The sequence below is a fragment of the Schistocerca serialis genome, chromosome 1, assembly GCF_023864345.2.
Source record: "Schistocerca serialis cubense isolate TAMUIC-IGC-003099 chromosome 1, iqSchSeri2.2, whole genome shotgun sequence".
Classification (NCBI taxonomy): domain Eukaryota; kingdom Metazoa; phylum Arthropoda; class Insecta; order Orthoptera; family Acrididae; genus Schistocerca; species Schistocerca serialis.
In genome coordinates, this window is record NC_064638.1 from 753,082,075 (window position 1) to 753,104,003 (window position 21,929).

General features: G+C 41.5%; 1 protein-coding gene across 1 annotated transcript in view; it reads right to left on the reverse strand.

Moving 5' to 3' along the window:
- The window catches only part of LOC126458146 (lipopolysaccharide-induced tumor necrosis factor-alpha factor homolog), a 117,992-nt gene that overhangs the window by 11,359 nt on the left and 84,704 nt on the right, over window positions 1–21,929 (reverse strand). The window contains exon 3 of the mRNA XM_050095005.1: window positions 10,198–10,339. Coding sequence (XP_049950962.1) covers window positions 10,198–10,339 — 142 coding nt within the window. The remainder of the gene's footprint in view (window positions 1–10,197; window positions 10,340–21,929) is intronic.

Below are 21,929 nucleotides of genomic sequence, written 5' to 3' on the forward strand. Positions count from 1 at the left end.
CTTGCTTTGAAAGATTGAGTTCTCGTATCAAGTCACTGAGCTCCTTCTGGTCGAACTGCTGGGGTTGTGTCTCACGTCCTTCGTATTCCGAACCACTACTTGTACATTCCTCGCCGTGCACATCGTCATCTGATGATGTTAGCGTGGGTAATGTTGTGAAGGTTGGTACAGGAACATCGTTGCTGTGCACCACCGGTCTTCTTGCTGACTCCAAATCGGGATATTCCCACTTTCGTTTTTTGAACCTATTAAAACCTTTCACATTAACAATGCGAAAATAGCAATCATCTAAATGGTTCTTCTGCTCTCGCCATACCATAGGCACTCCGAAGTTTAAGCTTTTCCTTTTTCGTTTTGTCCACTGCCATAAGCACTCCACACAACATTTACAAACTTTATGGGGTGCCCACGCCTTGTCTTGATCTCCAAGTTTAATTCCGAAATATGCCAGATACGCTTCCTTCACAAAAGGAGTGATATTCTTCCTGTTCTTTTGAAGAACGTATTCACCACAAATGTAGCAGAACTCATCTGGATGGTTCACGCAAAGACGGCGCGAAGAACTCATGTTTTCCTAAAACAAAATTGCACAAATACTACATATTATGCAGAACTTTCTTGTATTTGCATGTCAATCACATCCAACAAACATCATTAACTGTTTTGTGTGAAATGAATACTCACCTGTTATTTGCTACGTCACGATGAAAAGGTTCTATCTCCTTGAAGCTGCACTGCACATGTGTGTGACTTTCGACCATCGCCATTTTTCTTGTTTACACTGAACGCTACCTATCGGCAGCTGCGGGGATTACCTCGGCCAACAAATGAATGTCGAGTACCGCCGAATTCAAATCTGCACAACCCTCAATATCTTCAACACACGCACTGCACAACAGGACTGAACACATGCTGACAGTGTGATGTTTGCATGATGTAATCCTCAACCACACAGATGCGCTCCCTGAGCACAATTGTTTAATAAAGATAGTACAATATCACTAATTAAAAAACAGGTAGCAAATACATTACACCATATATGGACCCTGCAGTCGATATTATCCACATGAAACTCTCATTTCTACAAATAACCTATATCTCAAAAACCAGAGCCAATTTGGAAAAAGTACAAATATACTCGGAATGAGTATCATAACAATATCCCATTTTCGTTCAAACTTCCCTGGCAAAGAAAAAAAAATTATTTTGTAGAGCTGTGCAATTGTTCAAAGGGGACGTTTCATATGTCGACCCTTAGCCGAGGATACCTCACTGGAATCTTCTGATTTTTTCCTTGTAGTTTGTGTAATTAGTGTAGATTTTGTTTATTGCTAGTGCGTAATTGTAGAGAAACTCTCCTTTGTAGTTGCAGTCTTTCATTGTTGTACAGTAAAACAGTTGTGGCATGCATGTAGATTTGCACCAAGTATTTAAGTAGACATTATTTCCATTTCTATGTTTATGTGTTATCTTATTTTGCTCTTCAAATTGTGCTTTTCTGTGTTATCATGTGAAATATTGTGGCAATAATGGCGTGTGAAAAACGTAACACTAGGCTCCAAAGTAAATTGAGAAATAATAGTGACGACGAGCGTAGCTTATCAGCGCCGCCGAGTAATGAATTTACTAATGTTCAAAGTAGTAATTTGGTAACTGTGCATAGGGAAATGGAGCGGGCGTCAAATAATGGTGTAGACAGTGAAACAGGTAGTGAACAGGGAAGCGTTATCGATCAATCGGTCGGCAACAGCTCGTCTCAGGAATCGGGAATGACAGAACACAATATTGCAAATACTGTAGACTCAGGTTTTGGGTTCTCACCGTTTTCTCAAATGAGTCAAGAAACATTTTCTGCTTGTCAAAATGTGAATGTTGCCGGTGCAACTTCACTGCCGAAAAGCACTGAGGAACATGTTTCAGACACCAGTGCATTGTTATTACAGTTAATGCAACAAATGGGACAAAGGCTACAAAAATTAGACACAATGGAACAAAATCTTCAAAAGTTAGACACAATGGAACAAAATCAGAGACAAACACAGCAACAGTTAGACACAATGGAACAAAATAGAGACAAACACAGCAAAAGCTTCAAAAGTTAGACACAGTGGAATAAAATCTTCAAAAGTAAGACACAGTGGAACAAAATCTTAAAAAGTTAGACACAATGGAACAAAATCTTCAAAAGTTAGACACCACGCTTGAACAAACACGTGAAGATTTAACTACTGAGTTACATAACATCGAATCGAAATGTCAAAAAGTCTGTAATGACGTAAAAACACAAATTTGTGAGCATTTCCAACCTATTTTTTCGCGTCATGAAAATGCATTACAGAATCACAAACCAGCCATAAAAGAACTGCAAACTATTGTTCATGAAAATCACGACACCTTGCAAGCTAAATTTGACTCAGTTGCATCTACCGATTCGGTTACGCAACTTGCAAAAACTGAAGAAAACTTAAAGGACACAGTAGATTCGATTTCAACACAAATGGACACTCTGAAACTTGGTTCAGAAAAACACACTGAGGAAATGTGTTCACTATCGGAGAAAGTAGCCGAACTTTCGGATCATGTCACTAATTTATCTACGAAGGTAGATGATAATCTGAATGACACAGAAGAGTGCAAACAAATTAGGAAATTCAAACAAAATCAGAATCAGATTAATACGCAACACCAAAGAGAAATCCGGGAAGTACAAGATCAGCTGACACTGTTAATACAAGAATTACGTATTTCAGAGGACACTCGCGCCCCAATACAGGAAGAGGGACATAGAAATACGGAACAGCCACAAAATAATAACACAGCGCATTTCGGAAATTATGAAAGAAATTGGCAAGGTGCACCGAATTTTGAAATGGAACCGCCGAAACGACGTAACAATGACCGATATGCGACTCGCCGACATGATGACTTTGACTATAAGCTGTTCATTACTACACGTAAATTCAAAACATTTAAGAATTCTGCCAACGACATTCATCCACAAGCGTGGCTCCATCAATTCTCTCATTGTTTTCCTCCCAACTGGTCGTTAGAACACAGATCAGAATTTATGTGTGGCTACTTAGAGAATGAACCAGCTGTAAGAATGCGATCGGTCATTCACGATTGTCACAGTGAAGGAGAATTTTACCATGCCTTCCTCTCAGCATATTGGTCTCAAGCTACACAAGACCGAGTAAAACATAGCATCAAGTTGACGAAACACTTTGAACAATCTGAATTTTCCAGTCTTGTCAAATATTTTGAAGACATGTTGCATAAGAATCAGTATCTTTCAAACCCATACAGCCCCTCAGAACTCATCCGTATTTGCTTACTCAAATTGCCTGAACATTTACAGCATATTATTTTAGCAGGACGTTGCAAAGACGACATTGAAGCCTTTCAGGGACTGTTACAAGAACTGGAAATTGACACTGACAATCACGGAACGTGAAAACAGGAACACAACAATTACAGGTCACATCTGTCACAATTCCGTGACGACAGAAACGGTAACTGGACACGACAAGCCTATTCTTACATCGTAAATGGTGACCAAAACAGACACCTCCTGTATGACAACCACTGGCAGAGTAATAATTACAGGGAAAGATCGCCTCTCCGCGGTAATGACTATCACAGAGACAATCAGAGAAACAGACAATATGGGAACCAAAATAATTATTATTACGGGAGACAGAATAACTTCAGACCCAACAGTTCAGCGCGCAGTTACGATTCCGGGAGAAATTCTCCACCACATGACCGACAGACAAGAAACTACAGGAACTACCGACATGACGACAGACGATATAATCATAACGACAGACCTGAATTGCATCAGAACTGGCAGGATTCTAACAGAGCTGGGCCCTCTCGCCAAGGCGAATTAGTAGAAGTTAGGTCTCCTAATCCCAATAACAACGCGCGCCAACAAAGAGACAGACAATGACTCGCGCCGCAGGCACCCACGTGCGCCGGCTGGCTCAGAGAAAAATAACACAGACGCTAACCTTGAGAAAAGATTTAGCATTCCTTTCCGACGTATACCACATGACAATTGCATTCAAGTTCAAACTCTGAGTACTATGAAGAGTAAAGGATTTCACCACACTTCACATATAAAACCGCTTATTGAGAGATAATCTGCTTTTTAACTTAGTCTTTGCCACTTTACATTACTAGTATGCTTTGTCAGACTTAGAATCTGTTAATATGCAACAATGTTTGAAGTTAAATATCCAGTCAAGAACCAAGAGAACTTATTTAAACAGAAATTACGAATGCATTGTTATTGTGAACAAACGACACAGTGTTATTGTGTGTGTACATTCTTGCTTGTTAGTTCCACTATCATGTAGTGACTATAAGGATCACATACTTAGAACATTTACCAGTACTGCTAATGAGATTTTAATGCAACATTTTGGTTTACTTGCAAATACATTATGGATTCAAGGTGCTTTCTGAGAGATACCAGATGACACAGTGGTTAGTTTATGTGACAGCTACACGATTTTATCATGACGCTACTAATGAGTGACAATTTACAATGTTGCTTTTGCGGTGATTCTGTTTCATATCTGCACAGTTTTTCTGTATTATTATGGAAAGTAAAACATGTTTTAGTAGTAACTTCTGTGGTATAGCAACAATGAGACAGCCTTTTTCGTGGCACAACAATACATTACTGTACAGTACTTTCTTCATCACGCCAATAAACATAATAACTACGATATCTATTCGCAAATCATTTCACTTTCGTTTATGATGAGGTAAGTACATTGACTTCAGCAGAACTTTGCTTACAGAGGACGATAACTACGACACTTCCACAGAATTATCTTACAGCAAGACGCACATTTAGCGCTACAGGACACGCATTTGAGTGATCAATTTTGTACTTAAACCATTTATTTTTCAAGATTTTTGAATTACAAAGAAAGTTTTCCATGATACATTTCATTCCATTGCTGTAATTGTAACACTTGAGGATATAATTACATTTATCCTCAGGGGGGTACATGCCTACTTTGTGTACCATGTCTTTGGCAAGCACAAGGAGCCCTAGCTAATATGGTATTTGCTTATACAACTTTACACATCGGTACCATATTTCTCTAACACAGAATTACACAGCTATCTGATCATTTAACTGAGAGATAAACATTTTTTTTACTACATCAGTGACACATGTTTACGCAATTACACAGTTGGGTAACTTCACACTTATGAAACTGTATTTTGTCTGTACTTTGTAAACTGTTCATATTTTTTCGGAATCATTGTGATACTATGAGAGCTTTGAATGATGTATTTGGTATGGGATCATGATTTTTAGAGTATGTTTGAGGTAGATGACACTATTGAAATGAGCAGAGAATTTTCTTTAGGTTTTGAAATTATTGCATAAAGCTACGACGTTTTTGAGATTTGACTGAGGTGTTTTGATGTTATTTTTATGACGACAAATATGTATATGTGTAATAAGGTAAGGAATAATGAGTAGTGGTTAGGGACTCTGACTTGTGAAAAAGGATGTTGGAAACCAAGAATCGTACTTTAAGAGTTATGAAATGTGTGTATATGCGTGAATGTATCACAATGCCGACGAAAATTTTTTGGACACTGTTATATCAATAGCATTTTGTTTCTACACATTTGTAATGCAAATTTTCGACCTGTGAACTTTTTATATGAGGCTGCCACTGTAGCGGAAACTGCTGTCGTAAATATTTCCGTAAGAAAATTAAGTGACCAGCTGCACGTAATGCGTCGTGGGCACCCAGCTGTGTCAGACGCCTGGAGAAGAAGCCATTAGTGCATGCCTTTTCAGAGCACAGGTAGAAAAGAAAAAAAAAAGGGGAGGCCATTATCCTCGCTATTGACATTCCTTTGTAGAAAGCACCGCAAATACGACACGCTCATGACTTGGAGAGATACTTACATCTGCACACCTGATTATGACAAGCGTCTTTCTCGAGAATTGAGAGAATTTTTTACTACCTTACAAAATGCCATATGGCTAATGAATGATGTTTCATGCCTTCCTTTGTACATATTTGCTCATTTTCTTTCATATCTAGTTTCTAGCTGCACTGCAGCATTGCTTATTATAAAATTTAATAGATGTACTGATATCACTATTTTCTGTCTACAGACCAAGTAAAGAATGTTTCTGATAAACTTTCTTGGAAAAGAGAGCACAAATAGACATTTCCCTTCACAGGAATTCCATAAATACTATTTTTAATGACTTGGTAATTTCTTTTCTAGAATAAATTGTGATGCATCACTCTAGTGTTAAGATGTGACATAGGTATTAGATATGGTCATTTTCAGTGTAATATTTTTTTCTGCTTGAGCTTTGTCATATTTAGATATAAGCTGCTGTTTGCCAGGCATAGTGCTACTGAATTTTAATTTGTGTTACTCTGCTAAGCCAGATTTATTTTTCTTGTTTGCTGCACGTTGCCTTATATTAGTTGTAATATAGCAATTGCTTTGCCAGTTTGAATTTTTTGTCATTGATGTTTGTGTTACTTGTTTTGTGCTGCTGCATTGCCTCGTCCCGTAGTTTAGCATCTGAGCTCAGTAGATTTAAGTTAGCTTAAGAGGGGTAGACTATATAAGAGAATGAGTTCCGATGAATTGGAAGAAACGCATTGAGAAGATATAAGAAACAGATTTGGTAAAAATGAGTATTGTGCACTGAGAAATAATTATTTTGAAAGAAATATGAATAGAATACAGAAAGCAGGTATAGATAGGACTTTTTGGGAATAATGATGAATGAAGGGAGATCTCCAAGAAGTAAAGAAAGTTTTGTTTGCAAAATACTACAGTAAAACAAACCCTGTCCTTTCCTTTTGTGTCATCCCACTATGTGTTTGTGTACCCTTGTGTATTTCTTTTCTTCCTGTCTCTGTGTACTGTTTCATAGAAATTTTTTTCTGTTCTAGTACTAAGCTACATTCACTATGATGAGGAATACTGTTATCCTCAAATATAATTTGCATTAATAATATGTTATTTACTTTGCAAAGATGTTTAGACATTATTTATTCTGTTTTGTTTTAATGCTCATGTGTGAAGTTGATATTTCAAAAGTTATTCTGATCGTTTATGTATTTACTTCTGTCATAATTCCTGTAACACTGATGTATATATCTATTTCTATTCTTTTGTAAAGCCTGTATTACTACAAATGTTATCTGTATTATTATGTCTTTAATGATGTATTTTGTACCTTTGTTATTGTTTTCTTATGTTATAAAATTGTAATTGACACCAGGTCATCAAATTAAGTAACTTGTAAGTTCCATTTCACTGTACACGTTTCTGTTGGTCATAGTATATGGACAATATGTGAGAAGTAGGAACTAATAGTGTTTGCGCGTGTGTTAATAATTCAGCAAGGGACTGGATAACAGTATTGCTGGTTCTAAGGACAATTCCAAAAACTTTGTGAGTGCACAAGTGGTGGTTATGGACTTGCTATATTCTCCGCAAGAATCTTCGATGTTGATTGTGCACCTGCACAGTCGCAACGGATGGCTGCTAGCCATCTCTACAAGGACTACAGTGGGTCAGCATCTTTGATGGCCCACCAATACCATTATTTCTACAAGGACTACAGTGGGTCTGCTCTGTGATGACCTACCTACCAATATTCTTCAAAACGTCGAATGACTCTGCTGTGGGTTTGCTCTGTTGTGGCCCATTACCTGTCTGCATGTCAAGAGTCAGTACTGTCTTACCGTTTGAAGGACAACACTACTTCTTCAAGACTGTGTGGAAATCCACTACTTCCGTGTGCATTTTCTTTTACTGCTCAGACTTTCAGAAAAACACTGCTATTTTACTGTGATGAACGATTAGGACTGTCTTTATGGACTGTGAGAAAGTTTAGCTTTTGACCAACATTGTATCAATAAGTGTGTGCAATTGATATCTTTGTTATTGTAATTATAAAAAAACTTTATCAAATCATTATTGGCCACTGCCCGAAACAATTTGTAAAATTTTTTGTGGGGAGCATGGGGGCTATGTAAGTAGGCTGTTTATGTTTTCTTATTGGCAACGTTACGTAGCAGTCTGTGGCTGCTTTGCACTGTTGTAATACTCGCCATTGTAGCGTTAGGCAGCTGGATGTGAACAGCGCGTAGCGTTGCGCAGTTGGAGGTGAGCCGCCAGCAGTGGTGGATGTGGGGAGAGAGATGGCGGAGTTTTGTAATTTGTCATGAACTGCTATATATATTATGATTATTAAGGTAAATACATTGTTTGTTCTCTATTAAAATCTTTCATTTGCTAAATATGCCTATCTGTAGTTAGTGCCTTCTGTAGTCTGAATCTTTTATTTAGCTGGCAGTAGTGGCGCTCGCTGTATTACAGTAGTTCCAGTAACGAAGATTTTTGTGAGGTAAGTGATTTGTGAAAGGTATAGGTTAATGTTAGTCAGGGCCATTTTTTGTAGGGATTTTTGAAAGTCAGATTGCGTTGCGCTAAAAATATTGTGTGTCAGGGTTAAAGCACAGTCTTGTATAATTGTTCAAAGGGGACGTTTCACAAGGGACCACCGAATGTAACATGTCCGTCTGAAAGACGGATTGCCACGAACAGAAACACAAACACCCTCCTTTAGGGACCATTGGACGACTTCGGATTCACTGCGGGATATTGATGTCTCGGTACCGTTGCCTGTCTCTTTGCTTCCACTTAGGCTAGGTATTCCGTATACACCGCTATACGCCGTTAGGACTATAGGGATTACAGATTCAGTGGTAGTGGCGTGCCGTACGATTTTAAGTAAAATCGAGTCCTTAAGGCGCGGTGCGCCAGCGTGTAAAAATAAATAAATAAATAAAATAAATTTAGAATAGCTATTTAATCTTAGAAGTGGTGCACCGGGGTGATTTAAATTTCTGCGTTTACTTTTTTTGGATTTTAGGTAATTTTAATCAGAGGAAACAAGAATTCTTTAGCATACCTTTATCTTATGCTGCGATGAGCCATCAAATACCGTTGCACGATTTGTTTGGATTGTGGTGTTTGGGCGGCAACTAGTTAAGGCGCAGTGCTGCATGATAAGTCGGTGCAGTGGGCATTACTAATTATGTTGTATGTGAGTGGTTTGTAGTGGTTGATGTTCAATGTTTGCGTACGTTCGTTGTATTTGGTTGACGTATATTGTGAGTGCTTTATCTCCACGGGGCAAAAGTAATTAAACTTAATTTTTGATCATTTTTGTTGAGTAACGTTTCATTGAGTAAAACTTTTATTAATGGGTACATATACTTTAAAGATAGTATTTTCAATCAGTCTGTCAGAACAGATGTTTTAATTTTTTTTGTCTGAGTTATTGAGAGCTTAAAGCTAATGAGATTGCTTTTGTTATTTGACTTTAATTTTAACTACCCACAGTACTTTGATAGTCTCTCGGTATCACTGTTGGATTAACTACTGCTCGTTGTGGTTAAAGGCTCTGGGAACTTTGTAAGTGACCCGTTGCCCTATGGCTGCCTTAGTTGCGGGTAGAGATCGACGCATATGGCTGAATAAACCGTGGTGCCCGGCGTGTTCTCCTGAGCTGATAATTCTGTAACCGCGAGGTCCTTGTTAATAAATGGTAGTCAGCTCAGTCTCGTCAGTCAAATACCCCAGCGCTCCACTCACAACTGCGAAAAATTCTGCACATTTATGTGCTGTATGAGAATCGTATTCGCATTTGCGAATATGGCAGATCTCTTTGGCTACACTATGTATTGGTGACGGCGAAAACTTTTGTCAGGACAAGGTTCGAAATTGGATCTTCGGCTTGTTGCGGGTGGTTGCCGTGACCCGAGAACACTCCCCAGACCGACCAAACTTCCGTATGTTACCGTTTCGCCTGTACCCTATACTCGGACAGGTACTGTGAGTCCCGTACAGGAAGAGACGTATGATTAAAGTCGAAGTCCGTTTACCAGACGTAAAGGACATTGCAAAGTACCTTAGAACAACAGAGACAGTGCACTTTATATAAACTTGTGTACAGTAGCGACCTCGCCTGCGTAGCATCTGTGTCACGACCAATGGTGGATAAACCATTTAGAACTGGTATATACAGTTAGATTACGGGACTTTATGGAAGACGAGCTACACTGGCACAACACCTGCCGCCGCCCTCTGCAGCAGATGGCGGACTGCACTCACCCGACGATGCAGAGTAGGATGGCTATCAGATGCGTCCGGGTGCTGGCCTTCACCGTGACGTCAGACTGCACGTGTCTGCCACACGTGGGGCACAGCACGAGGCTCGGGCCAGGCCCCACTGCCGGAGCCGGCACCGCCACAGCTGCAACGCGAAACAACATGTTGCTCTTGTAACAGAGTGAACCCCCGTTAAGTGCAGACAATACAGTAATTTCATTTAATCCCAGTTAAGACTGGAAAAATGCGCTGTTTGATAGCTACATGTTGAGCAGCGCATGGGTATCCACGTAACGAGAGAGCGACAATAGCAGAAACATAAAAAGAAATTGATTAGCACAGAGATTCACATAAACTAAATTTTATATACAATACTGGCCATTAAAATTGCTACACCACGAAGACGACGTGCTACAGACGCGAAAGTTACCCGACAGGAAGAAGATGCTGTGATATGCAAATAATTAGCTTTTCAGAGCAGTCACACAAGGTTGGCGCCGGTGGCGACACCTACAACGCGCTGACATGAGGAAAGTTTCCAACCGATTTCTCATATACATACAGCAGTTGACCGGCGTTGCCTGGTGAAAAGTTGTTGTGATGCCTCGTGTAAGGAGGAGAAATGCGTACCATCACGTTTCCGACATTGATAAAGGTCGGATTGTAGCCTATCGCGATTGCGTTTTATCGTATCGCTACATTGCTGCTCGTATTGGTCGAGATCCAATGACTGTTCGCAGAATATGGAATCGGTGGGTTCAGGAGAGTAATACGGAACGCCGTGCTGGATACCAACGGCCTCGTATCACTAGCAGTCGAGATGACAGGCATCTTATCCGCATGGCTGTAATGGATCGTGCAGCCACGTCTCGATCCCTGAGTCAACAACAGATGGGGACGTCTGCAAGACAACAACCATCTGCACGAACAGTTCGACGACGTTTGCAGCAGCATGGACTATCAGCTCTGAGACCATGGCTGCGGTTACCCTTGACGTTACATCACAGACAGGAGCGCCTGCGATGGTAAACTCAACGACGAACCTGGGTGCACGAATGGCAAAACGTCATTTTTTCGGATGAATCCAGGTTCTGTTTACAGCATCATGATGGTCGCATCCGTCTTTCGCGACATCCCACATTGGAATCGTGTATTCGTCATCACCATACTGGCGTATCACCCTGCGTGATGGTATGGGGTGCCATTGGTTACACGTCTCAGTCACCTCTTGTTCGCACAGACGGCACTTGGAACAGTGGACGTTAAATTTCAGATGTGTCACGACGCGTAGCTCTACCCTTCATTCAATCCCTGCGAAACCCTACATTTCAGCAAGATAATGCATGACCGCATGTTGCAGGTCCTGTACGGGCCTTTCTGGCCGGCACATTCTCCTGATCTCTCACCAACTGAAAACGTCTGGTCAATGGTGTCCGAGCAACTGGCTCGTCACAATACGCCAGTCACTAGCGATTTCTCAGGATCTATGCATCCAAATTGAGTGATAATGTAATCACATGTCAGTTCTAGTATAATAAAAAATGGTTCAAATGGCTCTGAGCACTATGGGACTTAACATCTATGGTCATCAGTCCCCTAGAACTTAGAACTACTTAAACCTAACTAATCTAAGGACGTCACACAACACCCAGTCATCACGAGGCAGAGAAAATCCCTGACCCCGCCGAGAATCGAACCCGGGAACCCGGGCGCTGGAAGCGAGAACGCTACCGCACGACCACGAGGTGCGGACTCTAGTATAGTATATTTGTCTAATGAATACGCGCTTATCATCTGCATTTCATCTTGGTGTAGCAATTTTAATGGCCTGTAGTGTACAATAGTCTTTGTACTCATCAAGAAAGTGGGCTACAATAAATGAATAAACTCTTTTGATTTATTTTGTTTTTCAAAACTCTTGTGACGATCATGCAACCGTTTCCGTTCAAGAACCTGACTGCTCTGCGACCCTGAAAATGCTTTGTGTCTCCTGAGAGACATTCTGTAAGTAGGCTGTTTAGGTTTTTATGTTGGTAACGCCACGTAGTGCTCTGTACGAAAATCGCTGACTGCGCTGTGTGCAGTCTGTGGCTGGTTGGACTCATTGTTGGAATATTCGCTAGTGTAGCGTTGATTAGTTGGATGTGAACAGCGCGTAGCATTGGGCAGTTGGAGGTGAGCCGCCAGCAGTGGTGGATGTGAGGAGAAAGATACCAGAGTTCTGAGAGGTTACTATGAGCGGACGATCTGGACGTGTGTCCGTCAGAAAAACGAAATTTGTAAGACTGTATATATATATATATATATATATATATATATATATATATATATATATATAATGACTTTTGAACACTATTAACGTAGATACATTGTTTGTTCTCTATCAAAATCTTTCATTTGCTAACTATGCCATCAGTAGTTAGCGCCTTCAGTAGTTACAGTCTTTTATTTAGCTGGCAGTATTGGCGCTCGCTGTATTGCAGTAGTTTGAGTAACGAAGATTTTTGTGAGGTAATTGATTCATGAAAGCTATAGGTTATTGTTAGCCAGGGCTACTCTTTTGTAGGGATTATTGAAAGTCAGATTGCGTTGCGCTAAAAATATTGTGTGTCAGTCTTGTGAAGACCAGAATAAGTAAAGAGAAAACTGTCTGAGAACGTTCAATTTTACTCAGCTGTTTCAGTATCAAATAACGTAAGAGCTTTTCCTGCACTGTCATTCTTAATTTTCAAAGAGGAAGTTTCACTTCGAAGGCAGCTACAGTGTGGGCGAAAAGTCGCAGTACCCCTGTAACCCCTGCTTAGTATGATGCGATATTAAGCGGATTGGTAGCTATGTTATTTCTTATCAATTGTTACAATCAGTTTTGGAATTCTTATTTAACTCTTATTTAACAACAATGCGAGATCACTAGAAAAAATACCTTAAGTTCAGAACTTTTAGTCCAACGTTAGAGGTATCGGATACAGACCAGAATGAGCACGTTTTAACATGTCGTGCTTTGTTAACTCAGTTTCCAAAAACAGTGAACCGGCCAAGCTTATGTTTTCAGATGAATGTGCCGTTTATAGCAGCTCACTTGCTAGAAGTATTGTCGTTTGGATCAAAGAGCACCCTCATTACACATTCAAGTTAAAGAAAGACTGTGGCTCATGTAGTGATACGGGCAGCAGTTACATCACTACATCTGCTTGGACCGTACTTTTTGAAGGGGCTGTGAACGGTGCAAATTATTTACACATGTACAAACATGGTTAATACCCCATTTTCAAGAAAAGGGCCTCACAGAAAGGATATGGTTGCAGCAAGATGGAGCGCCTCCTCACTACGCTATGGTAGTGCGTGAGTTCCTAAATGAACACTTCGCAGGACGGCGGACAGGTCTTCGTCTATCGTAAATACCAGCTCCCTTGAAATGACCACAAAGAAGTCCTGACCTCACCACACCTGACAGGTCGTTATTGGGAGTTATTAAGGCACATGTATCTGTTCATCGTTATGCGGCAAACGCAAAACTGTGCAATGTTCTTGACGATGCATTTCGCACTATAGCACCGGACATGTTCAAAAATGTGACAAGAAGAACATGGTGGCATAATGAAATGTGATTACAGTTTCTTGGAGTATATATCGATATATTTGACACTAAATACATAAATAACCTCGTGTTCTAAAACAAATAAAATGAATTAGCATTCGATACTAGGATGTACTGGCACTTGTCGCCCAACCTGTAGAAAACCTGTGTCTCCCGTTTACTAGGCAGATGTGCCTAGGGTTAAGTCCCAGCCGTTGCACAAATTGTAATTCATTTCTTCAGCTTCTATTATTAAGGAAGATGAAGTTGGGATTCCCATGTCTCAAGGAAAATGTAATTCCATCGTCATTGCGCATTTAAATGCATGCAGGCTCTCGCTAGCACACGACAAAGGTACCTTTCCAATTACCTACCGGTTTATAGTGTGACGTCACAAGAACTTTGTGGGGCTCGTATTTCTCGTAGATCCAGTCAAAATGACGCAACGTTTGCAGGAAGTCTTATGAGGTGAGTGATGAGAGACAAAGGACACTTACGTTTTCGCCGACTGATTGGTTATTTGCATCATGTGGTTGCTGCCTGCATTTTTCGTAGTTCTATTGGTTCAGATTCGATGACTTTGTCTAAAGTTGCATTTAGATGGTCATTTCTACACGTCAAAATATGGGGTTTACGATGAGATCGTTGCTTGCGTAATGTTCCATTCGCGTAATTTTCTGCTTTGGAGATATGCTTTCTTTGTGGCGAAGATAAAATCCATTGTTCAAAGCGAAAAAAAAATCTGCATTGAAATATCAACATCGGACTTTCATTAACTCACCCATGAATGTAGGTCATGACTCACTTTGCTACCCCACTTAATTGGCGCAGGGGACAATTATTGAACTATATGAAGTAAAATCGTTATAACTTGTGAACGGTTTGTGTTAGAATGTTCAAACTGCACGGTTTGCCGTGGGGCATGATGGGAATTGGTATGGTATGGTTTACTGACGAAAGCCTCTTTCATATGGATGGGTTCGTCATTAAGCAAAATTGGTGCATTTGGTATGGTTTGGTTTATTGACGAAACCCACTTTCATGTGGATGGGTTTGTCAATAAGCAAAATTGGCGCATTTGGGGGATTGAGAATCCGCATTTCGCGACCGAGAAGTGTCTTCATCCTCAGTGGGTGACTGTGTGGTGTACAATGTCCAGTCACGGAGCAATCGGTGCGATATTCCTTGAGGGCACGATGACTACCAAACGGTACGTGAAGGTTTTGGAAGATGATTTATCCAAAGTGACCCTGATTTCGACAAGATGTGGTTCATCCAAGACGGAGCTCGACACCATCGAAGGAGAAGAGTCTTTTGTGTCCTGGAGGAGCACTTTGGGGACCGATTTCTGGCTCTGGGGTACTCAGAGGGCACTGGCATTGGCCTCGATGGGCAGCCATATTCTCCGGACCTGAACACATACGGCTCCTTTTTGTTTGGCTATATTAAAGAAAAGGTGTACATCAATAACCCTAAAACCATTGCTGAGCTGAAAACATCCATTCAGGAGGTCATCGACAGCATCGATGTTCCGTCACTTCAACGGGTCAAGCAGAATCTCGCTATTCGTCTGCGCCACATCATCGCCAATGATGGCAGGAACATCGAAGATGTCTTAGCCTAAATCCGAATACCTGAAGTGACGTTCACTTGTTGGTTAAAGTGTGTGCACCCCGTAGTATGTAACTAATTTGCGTTTTTTCATATATAGTTCAACAATGGTCACTCTGTATATATTACTACAGGTATTATAAATTTTATGGGGTACCATTTGTTCTAATTTTGATCATATACAGTAATGGTGATTCCATGGTGGGCATCTTCAGTTTCTGTGATGAGATACATGATGGTTTTCTAGAGCAATAATCGAAAATTATTCCAACTACTCCTCAATTATTTCTCATCCCAAAGGCAAAATAATTCACCAAGCTTCCTTTGTGCTCATTCACTTGTTGTCTAAAGTCATAGCGGATGCTATCACGTTGAAGTAAATAAGTTCCGCCTTCAGTGGAGTCGTTATTCAGATAAACTGGCATCGGTAGATTGTATGCATTCTACAGCAAAGTATAAAGTAGGTTTGAACTGCTGAGACACGTGCTGAATCTGAACAGGCTGAGAGCGACAACTGCGACTAGCGCTTTATACAAGTAGGCGCGAGACTATACGACGTTGCGTTTACTTCTCCATCGCACGCTCCATCACTATAAGGGAAGATGAAGTACAGTTTCAAGTTGTGTTAACAGGCTTAGCTGTACTGGTCATAATGATGTATTATTAAAATGTTTGTTCAAAATCTCCTACATAAAATGAAGAGAAGTTACGTTAATATTCATTTATGTGCCACATTTTTGTATACGAAGGATAATATTTTCAGGGCACTGATACAGATATCATATCTGCTGCGTACGCAGATTAAATATAAAAAGGCGTAGGAGTCTTTCAAACTCTTTTGGCAGAGTTGCTGTTTTACAGCGTTTAACTAAATGAAGTCAGAAGTTAGTGGACTTCGTGACCTAGAAACTGACTAAATCTTCAGGGAAACACGTCGTTTGAACTGTCTTATGCGCCACATATCGCTAAGAGGCCCTACAGTGCAGGTACGAGTAGGATTTCCGAGGAAACTTGAAAGAAACGTTTCAACAAATCAGTCACGGTAGCGCAGTGGGTCGTCCTCTTGGTAGTTTTTTTTTTTTTTTTTTTTCGATTGATGAATTGGGTTTTAGCGCTAGCTAGTAAGGAGATCCCTTTGTGTTGAAGTTTCCTCTACCCTTGGGCGTAGTGTGTAGTGTGGAGCTTGTGTTATTGCGGTTATGAGAGACACAAGTGCCGGCTTGTGGCACCTCGTAGATATACCTTTGTCCATTCTGAAACTAAGGGGTTGCCATTTCCACTGTTCCATCTTAAGAGGCCGGCTTGATGAGAGTGACTTTCCCATGAATACAGGTGTCTTCCAGTTGCTGGTGTAAACAAACTTTTGACACTTCATGGCAGCAAGCAGCTGTTTCAAGAGAAGTGCTATCACTGGGGAAAGAAAATTACCAGCTGGAACTCTGGCAATCTGTTCGTCAAAGTAATTCGCTGCAAAAGTCTAAATAAATCAAAAGAAAGATATGGAGCTGCTTGGAGCTCCTGACGCCAGGAGTCTAATGGTAGCTCTCCTGGGAGTACGAGATAATTCGTGTGCCTTATCTGATGGAGGTGGTATTTCATAATAATGTTATTTTTCTGAAATTGGGGTTAGTGATCTTTCACTATCAACAAAGCCAATTTTCTGAGACTGAAAGGCTAGAATAATTCCTAAACATGGACATCAAATTCTGCTTAGCCATTTTTCCCATTTGCTAAACGAGTGTTCCAGTTTAGTGAGTGTGCACGTGTCCAGCAGGTAAAGACCGCAAAGCAGTATATGGAATCGTTGGTTAGCCGAAGACGGTATTAACTAACTTTTATTTCTGGCATTCTCACTTACCCTGTTGTGTCGTGACGGAAATTGTCGGTAGAATTTGCAAGGAAACAGATGGAGGCGGTGCACTGAATGTTAGAGTTGTACGTTATCCAACCGACTGCTTTTACTCCGCAGTCTTTCCTAATTTACTGTGAGAGATATAGGGCATTAATAATGGTTTTGGAGCAAGATAGCCCTGTGCTGCGGATCAAAGCCTAACTTTAGATTCTTTGGACGATTATTTGGTTAGGCAGCAGCACAGTGAATTAATCCCGATCCGCCAATAAAAGTTTCCTACTTAACCTTAGCAGCACTATCTCACGTAATTTGTCTTGCACGGCTACGACCGCGAGTCAGACTTCAAGCGATGCACCAGGAACTCCGTGACGGAGGCGTAACTACACACAGAATCGAATCGGTGAGCCACGCGACCTTTACGGCCGCAGGTTCGAATCCTACCTAGGGCATGGATGTGTGTAATGTCCTTAGGTTAGTTAGGTTTAAGTAGTTATAAGTTCTAGAGGACTTATGACCTCAGATGTTAAGTCCCATAGTGCTCAGAGCCATTTGAACCTTTTATTTTGTTTATTTATTTATTTGTTTATTTTTTGAATCGGCGAGAAGTGAGCTATATGAGTCGATAGGACGCATTTTGAGGCATTACGGAATAATTAATTTGGTGATTAAGGAAAGTATTGTGTGGGGGAGGGTCAGAAACTATACGAACACTAAGGTTCAAATGATTCAAATGGCTCTGAGCACTATGGGACCTAACATCTGAGGTCATCAGTCCCCTAGATCTACTTAAACATAATTAACCTAAGGACATCACACACATCCATGCCTGAGGCAGGATTCGAATAGTCGCGCGGTTCCGTACTGAAGCGCCCAGAACCGCTCGGTCACCGCGGCCGACATGAACACTAAGGTTCCAAATGTAAATACACGTATGTTGTAGTAACTATACAAATAGATGTAAAGATTTGAAAGAGCATATCGAGCAGGAGGAAGGGATGGTGATCCCCCAACCTACCTACAGAAAAAAGTATTCGTAATCTGAAATCGCATTCTGTGCAGCCAATGACACAAAATTTGAAGATGCAATCATAGTATTGTTCTTGGGTGAGCAATATGAATGTGTTCAATGACTGTGCCGCTACACAAGAATAAGTTTTATTCGTCACCCTCATTTCTTGCCCAGCTGTGTTGCTTTAATCTGTCGATGGTTTCATTGTAACTACAGAACGATACTGATACAAGCGTTGATCATAGTTAATTTAGCGAGGATTTTTGTAAGTGGTACACTGTAGGAAAAATGCAACGCTGTCAAAGGCAACATTATTTTATTGACAAGAGATCTTACACGTAATTCATCTTTGTAGAAGTATAAGAGAATAAATTCAGATCAATTGGCACACACGTCTCAATAAGCGGTTTCCAAAAAGTCACATTAGCATACAGTTTACCCCCCTCTGGCGGCAACACAGGCAAGTATTCTCAGGTGTCAATGACCATAAAGGTGCCGAATGGCATCCTGCGATAGGATGGCCCACGCCTCTTCCCCTTTTGTGCAATTTTGCAATGGTTCTTGCAGGTTATCGAGAACGCTTCCATCTCCCATACGTGTTCAATTGGCAAGAGAGCTGTTGATCTCGCTGCCCATAGTCTTTTGTTCTCCATCACGAAAAGCAGAATGCGTCTTATCAGCTGTATTGCGACGTGCATTGGCCTGCTGAAAAAGCATTTCACCTTCCTTTGGAAGAAATGACAGTAGTACGGCGATAACAGCCTGTGGAATGTAACGGACACAAGTTGTTTGAACACTGCGGAAACACCATATGTGTCCACGAGTTGAAACTAATGGCCCGTACACAACGAAGCCTGGAAAGAGACCTGTGTGCCGTGGACTTCGGAGTAGGTGGTTCACCAGGCCTACACTATGCACGTGTACGCCCATCACTCGCATGAAGTCAAAAACTACTCTCAGCACTGATGGCAACAGAACGCCATTCTGTTCTCGAGCTGACTCTTTCATGACACTAGAGTAGCTATGCTTGGTAGTGTCGTGGTGTCAGTGGTAGCCTTGCCAGGGAGCACCTGGTCATAGTCCTGCCGCAAACAGACGGCTTCCAATGGTTCTTGGTTATACAGTAGATGCAACATGTGCCCAGATTTCGCCCCTGGATGATGTACGATCGGACACCGCTGCTCACATAATGAATCGATCTTCACATTTCTCTGGATTGCGTGGACGTGCATAACCTGGTCTACAGATGTGAAAATGTTCCACAGAACACTGATGAAACCAGGAAAGCACCACCGGTACACGTCGCGCAGCATATGCAGGAGTCCGTCGACACGTCCATCCACATGTCTCAGGACGCGCAATGCGACCCCGTTCAAATGATTGGAGTTGTTCAACACGAGTACGTGCTCGTCAACGTGGGGGAGAGGGGGAGCGGGGGGGGGGGGGGGAGGGAGGGATAGGCATGGTTGTACCCTAGAAAGAACGTTGCAAACAATGTGTATCTCTAAACTCGGCACTGTTACTGTCTACAGAGTCAAAACAGACGTGCCTCCTCAGCGCCATATGGTCGCCGATCATAATAATCATATTGAACAAGTTCCAGCCCCAGGCTAGATTTGTTTGGAACGTAACCCTCGCCTTCAAATCCTGTTTTCCCACCAACTTTCTGTGTTCACTCTGGTTCAGTCCTCGACTCTTTTCCCCCACACTCCTCCACACCTTTCAGCCATCAATCCCTTGGGTTCCCTTTTCGTCGTTTCCTTCGCATCTCCATTTCACGTACCTTCTTGGAAATCCTCTTGCTTTCCATTCTCTTTAAGTGCCCACGCCACCTTAGCCTACGCGTTTCTATCCTGCTTTGCAAGGACTCCTCTTTCATTATTTCCCTTGCCCTTTCATTCCTCATCCTATCTCTCCTTGTTACTCCTAACTCCTGTCCTACTTAAGAGGAACTTCATTTGATATGCTTGTAATGTAATTATACCTCTTTTCTTCATTGCCCACGTTTCAGATACAGATCCATACTGGGATGTGGTAGTGCCCATACATTATTTCTTTTCTTTTTTGTTACACAACTTTCTTCCAAACCAATCTCCTTACAGTTTGCAGGAATGCTTCTGCCTGTCTGCCACTTTCACTGATCTCTTTCTCATTTCTTCTATTTTCCTCTGTCACACTTCCCAAGTAGCTGACACTTTCCACCTTCTTCATTTGTTCACCTCCACTTCATATTATGCTAGATGGCCTATATTTCTTTCTAGTTGTAACCGGGATCTCACATTTGTTTACGTTAAATTTCCTTCTATACTGTCGCAGAGTTTCTTCCCGAGCATCCTAGTATTTCTGAATCTCCTCCTCCCTGTTTCCCCAGATCATAAAATTACTACGAAGGTCACTGCGACGCGCGGGATTAGCCGGGCGGTCTAAGGCGTTGCAGTCATGGACTGTGCGGCTGGTCCCGGCAGAGGTTCGAGTCCTTCCTCGGGCATGAGTGTGTGTGTTTGTCCTTAGGTTAATTTAGGTTAAGTAGTATGTAAGCTTAAGGGCTGATGACCTTAGCAGTTAAGTCCCATAACATTTCACACACATTTGAACATTTTTTGAACAAGGTCACTGCTTTCATTTTCTCGTTTTTTCTGAGACACTGGTCTTATCTAATACCACAATGAAGAGCAGAGGTGACAATGCACTACCCTGTTTCATACCATTTATGTGCTGGAACCAATATGTTCTTTCATTTCCCACTTTCACACAACTCAGACTTGCACAGTACATCTCCTTCTCCCTGATTGTTGTCTCTTTTCCACTTCCTTCTTTTGTAGTGATTTCCTGACCTGTCTTCTACAGACACTATCAGGTGCCTTTTCTGTATCAAGAAAGACCATCACAAGGTTTTTCCCTAAACCGTAGTGGCGCTCCTGGAGCTGCCTCACTGCAAACATGTGGTCAAAAGCTGATTATCCAGGTCTGAAGCCATGCCGTTCTTCTCTCAAATTATTCCTGATGTTCAAATTCTGCTGCTCCAAGATCTTTCCGCGTACCTTGGCGCAGTGTGGTATCAGTGTGACTGCCCTGTAATGTCTACGCCGGCCGTTGTGGCCGAACGGTTCTAGGCGCTTCAGTCCAGAACCGCGCGCCTGCTACAGTTGCAGGTTCGAATCCTGCCTCGGGCATGAATGTGTGTGATGTCCTTAGGTTAGTTAGGTTTAATTAGTTCTAAGTTCTAGGCGACTGATGACCTCAGATGTTAAATACCATGGTGCTTAGAGCCATTTGAACCATTCGTAATGTCTACAATCCTCCCTGCTCCACTTCTTGAATATAGGGACTATTAGAACTGTCTTCCAATCTTCTGGAGTCTTCTTTTCATATCACACCACCGTTATCAGGCGATACAGTCACTGTGTCCCAGCCTCCCCTTCGTTCATAGATTGTGCTTTTCCCCCTTTCATGTTGTCCAATGCCATTTACATTTCTTTTCAAGTCAGGTCCTCACCCGCCTCCCCTCTCCAAACAGATTACTTCGACCCCCTTTAGTCTATTATCCTCATCTCCAAGTCTAGAGGTCGGATTTAGCAAGTGCTCAAAGTACTGCTTCCACAGTATCATCAGTGTCTGTTTGTTACTAACGTCTTTCCCATTTTATCTCTCATTGCTGCACCCTTTGTCAAGCCTCTCTTCTTACT